This window comes from Myxocyprinus asiaticus, chromosome 11, assembly GCF_019703515.2.
Source record: "Myxocyprinus asiaticus isolate MX2 ecotype Aquarium Trade chromosome 11, UBuf_Myxa_2, whole genome shotgun sequence".
In the NCBI taxonomy this organism is placed as follows: Eukaryota; Metazoa; Chordata; class Actinopteri; order Cypriniformes; family Catostomidae; genus Myxocyprinus; species Myxocyprinus asiaticus.
Window position 1 is genome coordinate 28911566 of NC_059354.1, and position 8435 is coordinate 28920000.

Below are 8435 nucleotides of genomic sequence, written 5' to 3' on the forward strand. Positions count from 1 at the left end.
CGAAACAGCAAAATCTGAACATTATTCTAAACTTTTTGCTACCAGTGTGTGTGTGTGTGTGTGTGTGTGTGATATATATATATATATATATATATATATATATATATATATTTATACGCACTATGACAAAAAACTTTGTATTTTTTGAAATAGCAAACAAATCTCTCTCTCTCTCTCTCTCTCTCTCTCTCTCTCTCTCTCTCTCTATATATATAGCATATATTTGTTTGCTATTTAAAAATATGTAAAAAATGTTGTCATAGTTTCTATTATCTGCTTATCTTATTAAATAACAGTTTGTTAATTCTTTATTTCCCTTTGTTTTAAAGGAACATGCTGCTTTTTAATTGGCAGTTTTACATGATTATAGGTCATCCATTTTGTTTCATGCACTCTTGTTGATTTCGTGACTTTCAAAGTATCTACACAACTTGAGCCAATTTGCTTCTTGTGAGGAGACCCCATTTAGCCACTGTACATAAATAAAAATGTTGTCTGATTCACAATGTGGGAGAACAGAACCCCTCTTACTCTTAAACACTATTGGTACATGTCCATTGCGTCGTAATCTGGCTGTGTCTTTCTAACCAATCAAAGTAAGACAATCCTGTACACAGACAGAAGAGAGGCTGACCAGCCTGTAAGTCCCTTTCTGTCCATCCACCTCGCTTGCACTCTCTTTTTAAGAGTGAAAGTCCAAGTGCCAGAGTAGCGCCCTCTTGTGGCAGGAGAGCAAAACGCGCCCACATCCAGAACCCTCTAAAACTGATACCACTTCTTGTCTTTGCACTTCAGCATCAGCTGTGTAGGACAACAGTGAGAGAGAGAAAAAAAAGCATTTTTATTTGTATGTATCGCTATAACAAAACATTAATACAAGTTATAAACAGCAATATTTCCCTACATATATTTTTAATCAAACATATTTTGTATGAAACTGCCATGCAGAGACTTTGGTGAACATTTTTTTGGGGTGAACTATGCATTGAATCATTTTTTAATTGATTCACTGAAATAGATTCACTCTGTTTTAACACTCTAAAACTTAATAGGATCAAAGTCTTTATGAAATTTAATGGTCAATTAAAAAGTACATTGAAAACCTCAAAATATTCACATTGCATAATTTTACATCATCAACAGAGTGACCATGAATATAATGAGAATATTCACTGTATTGCCCTGCCAGTATTAGTTTATTGTCTCATTCTCTCTGTCTCCCCCCCCCCCACCTCGTGAGCGTGTTTAGAGAAGGTTTCGGCACTGGTCATCATGAGGGCCGTCTTCTCCTCCAGCTCCCCCAGCCTCTGCCCTCTCTCATCCAGGGCGATGCGAGCTCGGGCCAGTTCCCCCACCACTCCGCCTGCTGCCGCCTTCATGCCCTCCATACCACCCTGTCCCGGGATGTGCTGGGCCAGGCTGCGGGACGCCTTACCTGCCGCTGCCTCACCAACTACATAGAGCGAGAGAGAAGTAGGGAGAGAGTGAGTGTCAATGGGTGGGTAAGAAAGAACAAGGTAGAAGGAAAGATGAAGGGAAAGACACAAGAGAGGAAGATTTAATTCAAATTAACCTGCCTTTGAACATATTGTGAAAAAACTGGGGTTGTAACTTTACATGAGTAGCTGATATAACATTTCCACTGACTTTATGCAACATCAAGATCATTATAAAAAACTATTTATAAAATGCAATTAAAAACATTTTTATATAAGTCATATCTAATTTTACTATTATAAAATAGTGCAGGACACGCCAACTACCCACATGTCAATCAGACAGTCTCTGTCTAAGTGGGCAGTTCTTCATGCCAATAGTCAACGGTCAGGATCTGAGAGACTAGGCCTGCATGCACACACATATGAGTGATAACTACACTCACACAGCTCCTCTCGGTCGAAAGTTTGGGCATTACCGCCAAAAAAGCCCTTGAGAAAGCCGCGGTTCTGGGCCTCAGGAGTTTCGATGGGTATGAAGAGCTCCCCCAACATTTCCTGCAATTAGTGAAGAAAAGTTAATCAAAACATCAAAATAAAAAATAAAATAAATAAATAAATAAAAAACATCAAATGTTGGAGTAAAAGAGAGATAGTGTTAAAAATAGCAGCACTTTCATGTGAGAAAGCCACCAGCAGATGTCAGTACAGTAACACATTTTATAAATCCAAGTTTAGACATGGCAATGAGCTCTCTCTAGCTCTGTTCCACTCTCTTGTGTTTGACAGATACAGATACTGTATAAAGATACAGATACTGCACTGCACACTGTGCAGTATACACTGAATACCAGTGGCATTGCTAGACTTCAGTGACATCCGGGGCTTAGCCCACAGGACATATTCAAATATAAAAATAAGAAGAATCCTTCCTTCCATGACTTAAAAAATGACCACTCTACCCATCAATAAGAGCCTACATTAAGCACACAACACTGACACCTTTTCAGAACTTTATATGAGCAAACGTCAGGCAACAGGCGCACAATAAATTAATCAAACACGTTTTTAATTTAAATTGCGGATCAAAGCGAAAATTACAACTTGTCGGCTTGAGATTAAAGTCATAATATTTTGAGAATAAATCAAAAGGAAAGTGATGTGGTGGACAACAGCAAAGTGGAGCGTCTGGGTCTTTACATACAACACCACTAACCACCAGGGAGATAACTTGGCTGTGCAACCAAGCTGAATTTGTGGGAAGTTTTTGTGAGCTCTCTGTTCATAAATTAGGCGTGCATTAGTACAGGAGTTTTCAACATGTGGGTGCCTGTCAAGGGAGGCGCAAGATATAGTTTCATACTCAAGTGAAGCGAAAAATAATTGAATCTGCTTTGAATTATATAAGTCCATATCAAGACATTGTATGTGGTAACATCCCCTCAGTTACAGTATTGTTTAGAAAGGAAAACCCAATAACAACGCAGAGCTGGATAAATTAAATTTCCTACATAACCGCAGCAGATACTAATAACTCTGTGCTGATGAGCAAAAAGACCAAGGATTTCATTATTGCTAAATCCTAAACTGTGATTTAACTCTATGATTTTTACTACATCCTCCACATCCATCTCGAGCATTAATGAAGCTGCTGGCTCAGTGTCTGTTCTATCGTTGCTCTGTTTAGCCTAATTGTGGCAGCGGGGGCATGGTCAAGCATCTCTCCGGAGAGAGAGAAAGCGGTAAGGGCGCTTACACCTGAGTTAAATTATGTCTAACACCTGTCTCTAATTTCAGTGAGCACGGGGAGAGCGGCATAAATAGAGCCACACAGCAGGTAGACGAGAGAGAGAGCCTGGGCACCAGAGAGTGAAGCGAAGACTTAATTATTGTAAATGTTGCGAGTTTATTTTGTGAAGTGGCTTATTGAACAACATAAAAAGCTCTAAGAGTGTACACCGGCTGTAGAGAGAGAAATAAAATCCTTACCTGAACCAGGAAATCTGCTTCTCGCCTCCTCCTTCCACGGAGAAGTGTTCCACTAATAATGAGATTTTCTTTCTCTCTAATATACTACTTTATTCTCACAATGCAATGACTTTATTCTAATAATTTTGACTTTATTCTCATATGAAATGTAATATCATAATGCTACGATTTTATTCTCAAACTATTATGACTTTAATCTCATAATGCTTCAACTTAATTCTCATAATTTTTACTTTATTCGCAAAATATTTATGACTTATTATATAAATAAGACTTTATTATTGAAATCCTTTTTTTCTTCTTTTTTTAAGTGGCAATAAAATGGCATTGTCGGATCACCAAATTAAGTTAAAAATAACTTTCATTTTTAAAAACGTATCTTGAAACACCTGCGTTGGGTTTCATGACTCCTGGTTGTTTTTAACAAAGCAAAGTTTGAACAAACGGTAAGACAAAATTTGTTCCCCTTTTGCTCTGGTGTGCAGACTTAAGTACAATAATAAGAAAAGTTCAATGTCATTTGATTTTAAACCATTTAAAAATAAAGGCACTCCAAAGAGGCTATTTAAACGCAGCAGTGTAACTCCACGCTCATGACATGGAAATGTGAACCAGCCCAGGCAGAGCGCATATACATGCATCATTTTTGTTTGACTTTAATGTGAGATTTATAATTTTAAAACCTTTGTATTGTGCTATTTAGGCTTATAGCTCACTGTTCTGCTATTCTGAGTTGCATTTGAGGAAATTCCAATGCAATAAACTTGTTGATTGGCACATGCATTAAAATTTGCTTGGTGTGTGGATTGTTAAAAACAAATGAAGATTAGAAATGAGGCTTATAGATTATATATTTAGAAATAAGGCTTGTGTAATAAAACCTCAGTGCCTCTGATACAGAAAAGCTGCACCCCTGTTAGAGATAATAGAAAGTTCCCACACGAGGAGGCGTTCGTTACATATCTGATGCACTTGAGCATGAACAGCAAGTAAAAGTCAAAGTGCGAACTGTCAATTAATGCAAGTTGGGCTCACTGACTATTTTGCATTTTGAATGTAATTTTGGGTAAAATGTATTTGTTAATGAAATGATGAGATTTATCCAGTTCACATTGGGAATGGAAGGTCAAGTCTAGCACAATACAATTGCTAAATACAATATTCAGCACAGCCTGCTCTGGATGTATTCTGCACACTTTGGCACATGTTGAAGGTCTGTGTATATGAATTCATTGCATATACAGTAGAGCATTTGCATACTGTGCATACATACCTCATTGTGCAAAAACAGTTTAAATAGTTTGGTAGTATGCCATTTTGAACATCGCCAGTGAGAGAGAGGCAATGACAGAGGGGGAGAGAGGACAGAATGACAGCCTGTATGGCACAAATTACAGCAGTGATGCAGCAGGGCTCAGCTCAGTAGAGCTCAAAGCATCTATGACAAGCATGACATTTCACTTCAATAAACACCATCAGCATGCACGCACACACACACACACACACACACACACACACACACACACACATATACACACAAAGCCAGACCCACCTGTAGGTTGTCACACATCTCCTGGCTGTAAGTGATTCTTTGTATCTCTGTAGGGGAACACAGATACAGCGCCTGACCTCCGTTGGTAAAGCAGAACGTTCTGGCAATGCGCATGTCCGTTAGCGGCAGGTAGCTGACGTCCAGCAGTGGCCGTAAACTGGGAAGGCTGTACAAAACACATATAAAAAAGGGAAAGATGCCAGGTTTAGCTATTGCATTTCCAAAATCTTTTGTCCCAAAAAAGAAATCAGAAATGACAGTGAAAACACATTCGTTTATAATGAAGAATTAAGAACTTTGCATTAAAATATTATACTGCAGTTAAAAGAATGCAGGATTTGATTTTAAGCCAGTAAAACCACACTGCAGCTCTGCTGACTAGATGTTTAGAGTTTATTGAGGGATTGATCAGTTTTCTGTAATCTGGATTAAGTTGAGGATCGATACTAAAAAGGTTTGAGCTGGTATTAAAGGAATGTTCTCGGTTAAATACAAGTTAAGCTCTATTGACAGCAAATATTGCATTTACAGTGATATACTTACAATCAGGGCCATAGCTAGTGGGGTGAAATGTGGTACCGATTCTAGGAGCATACAGGTCCAGGGGGGGCCCCACAACAAAATCTAAACTGTATTTTTATTTATTTTCTTTTATAGGAAAGGGGCCCTGATCAATATACAGTCAGGGGGCCCAGAATACCTTGCTACAGCCCTGCTTACAATGGAAGTCTGTGGGGCAAGGCACTCCAAAGGTTTTGAAAGCAGAAATGTCAAGCTTTTTGTGTGATTTTATTGTTGGACATATACAAATTCTTCCTTTCAAAAATGTGTGTTTTTTAAGATGTAAAGTTGGGATACATTACAGGGGCATGTAGCATCCATTATATAATCATATTAACAGTACACAATAGTGGATATATGATAGATTTTTTTGACTCCCCAAGTGTGAATCTGGTGAAACCAAGGACTTCTAGGGTGAAAGTTCTACCTGTCAATCAACCACTGTGCTAAAACAAGATTTTAAAACTTTGCCAGCAATGTGCAGCTTTAAAACGCATTGACACGGATCTTCTTCAGTATACTGATATCAACATATAGTGACAGATGAGAAGTACATCTGAAACACAATTACACTGGTACTTCACTAAATCAACTCTAATGCTCTAAATGTTATCACTTAGAATAAATCCAAGTATAATTGGCAGAAATGGTGCACCAATTGTGTGCACTTTCTTTTTAATCTTATACTTTTTGGGTGCTTTATGATAGTGCAGTCATGAAATCAGACCTCCCCTCAAAATCCGATCTGTCAAATGTCTGACAAAATTTGGAATAATTATCAGTCAGTGTTTAAAATCTGTAAATGATGGAGAGTTTTCAGTTAGCGCAGCCCCTGGACATACCCGTCTCTTTTTTGTTGTTTCTAAATCGCAAGCTATTACTACCACAAGGAATTAAAATCTCCTCCTTTAGCTTGTTTAATCAATAGCGAGAAAATTCATGTGATTCCTTTGGAATTCACCAGGTCGTACAGTCGTGTACCACTGCATCTGATGTGTGCAGGGGCTCTCAACCTCTCAAGTGTCAGAACTTGCACCGTGTGCACCCGGAAATATATGCTGTAGGGGGAATATCAGTATATGATCACTGCTACATTAGATTGTACAATTTAAATTGGGGATAGAACCAAGAACCTTTTGGTTACCAGTAAAGAGCTTTAACCTCTACAACACACCATCTCAAATGTAAAACAAAACAAAATGTTGATGTGAACCTCAGAGTCATGATGTGTCCGTTGGCGCAGAAACAGGCCAGACAAACGCTGTTACAAACCGACACCACGTCGGCACGTAGCACAAAGGACGACTCTGTGATGTTGTGCACGTACAGACATGCCTGGGAGGGCATGAGGAAGACCTTGGCCTGCCTCTCTGAACACACCACAGCTAAGTGGCCATCTCCACTGGCCTCCTGAGAGGAGGAGGGCGAGAAGTTGACCAGCTTTCGTTTGCGGGGTCGATCTGGGTCCTCTGGAGCATGCTGGTCCCGCCACAACTCATATGGATTTAGGATCAGAGTACCCCCACAGTCCAGAAAGCAAAACCGCAGAACAGAGCCCTTCAACATTAATACTGTGGCTGAAAGAAAAAACAGGAAGAACTGAGCGAGAACAAATAATTTCACATTGCGCCAAATTCGAACACTGTGTCACGCTTGTGCTGTAGTAAAGTGTGCACAGACACAAAAAACAGTGCAGTAAGTGGTAGGTTAAAGATAAGAGTAGATGTCTGCACACTGACATTTATCCTTCCAAATGTTTACTTCACCCAAAAATGAAGGGATCGTTCACCCAGAAATTAAAATTATATCATGATTTACTCACCCTCCTGGCATCCAAGATGTGTATGACTTTCTTTCTTCTGCAGAATGGAAATTAAGCTGTTTAGAAGAATATTTCAGCTCTGTAGGTCCATACAATGCAAGTGAATGGGTGCCAAAATTTTTAAGCTCCAAAATCCACATAAAGGGATCATAAAAGTAATCCATAAGACTGAGAAACAGATAAATATTTAAGTCATTTTTTATCATAAATTCTTATCCATGTCCAGTAGGGGGCGATATGCACAAAGAATGTGAATAACCAAAAACAGAAGAAGGAGAAAGTGAAGGAAAAAGGACATACATATTGATCTGTTTCTCACCCACACCTATCATATTTCTTCAGAAGACATGGATTTAACAACCAGAGTCATCTGGAGGACTTATATGTTGCCCTTATGTGGATTTTGGAGCTTCAAAATTTTGGCACCCATTCACTTGCATTGAATGGACATACAGAGCTGAGATATTCTTCTAAACATCTTAGTTTGTGTTCTGCAGAAGAAAGAAAGTCATACACATCTGGGATGGCATGAGGGTGAGTAAATTATGAGAGAATTTTCATTTTTGGGTGAACTAACCCTTTAAGTTGCTTGATGAACACTATCAGGTCAAAAAAGCTCACACACGAATAGGCTGCAAATGTCACTTTCTAGGACCAAAGTAAGAGCCCTCTGTGAGCAAAAGTCCTTAGGTATTATTTTATGGCATATGAGGTAATCAATTAAATAAAAAATAAAAATAAAAAATTAATAGTTTCCTACCCGATTTTTCTGTCAGTGGTGATTTACAATCATGTGACTACCTGTGTCTCTCTTCTGCAAGGTATATGCATCTTTGATGTATCTTTGAGAATTGGATGTTTTAGATGTATCTTTTATTTCTAAAAAAATGTCATTGCATGATACAGTATTTTTATTTTTCATTTTTTTAATAAATTGTTCAACTTGATTCATTTTGAATTCTTCTGAAATTACTATCTTTAGTAGATTGTGAGGAGTCTGATATCATTACAAATAATGTGGGCAGGGTTAAAGCATACCAAAATGGATGATGGAGCATGTGGCACATCATCTCTG

The 8435-nt window shown here is 38.4% G+C and overlaps 1 protein-coding gene across 2 annotated transcripts in view; it reads right to left on the reverse strand.

The window, feature by feature from the left end:
• Positions 1-222: 222 nt before the first annotated feature.
• The window catches only part of LOC127448109 (syntaxin-binding protein 5-like), a 228013-nt gene continuing 219800 nt past the window's right edge, over positions 223-8435 (reverse strand). Inside the window, exons 23-27 of one of the 2 annotated variants that reach the window (XM_051710407.1) lie at positions 6752-7115; positions 4978-5143; positions 1883-1994; positions 1233-1453; positions 223-801 (exon numbers count right to left, since the gene is read on the reverse strand). In XM_051710407.1, coding sequence (XP_051566367.1) covers positions 760-801; positions 1233-1453; positions 1883-1994; positions 4978-5143; positions 6752-7115 — 905 coding nt within the window. In that variant the 3' untranslated portion in view covers positions 223-759. Of the gene's footprint in view, positions 802-1232; positions 1454-1767; positions 1995-4977; positions 5144-6751; positions 7116-8435 lie in introns of those variants that run through there. The other variant, XR_007898457.1, reaches the window with a different exon arrangement.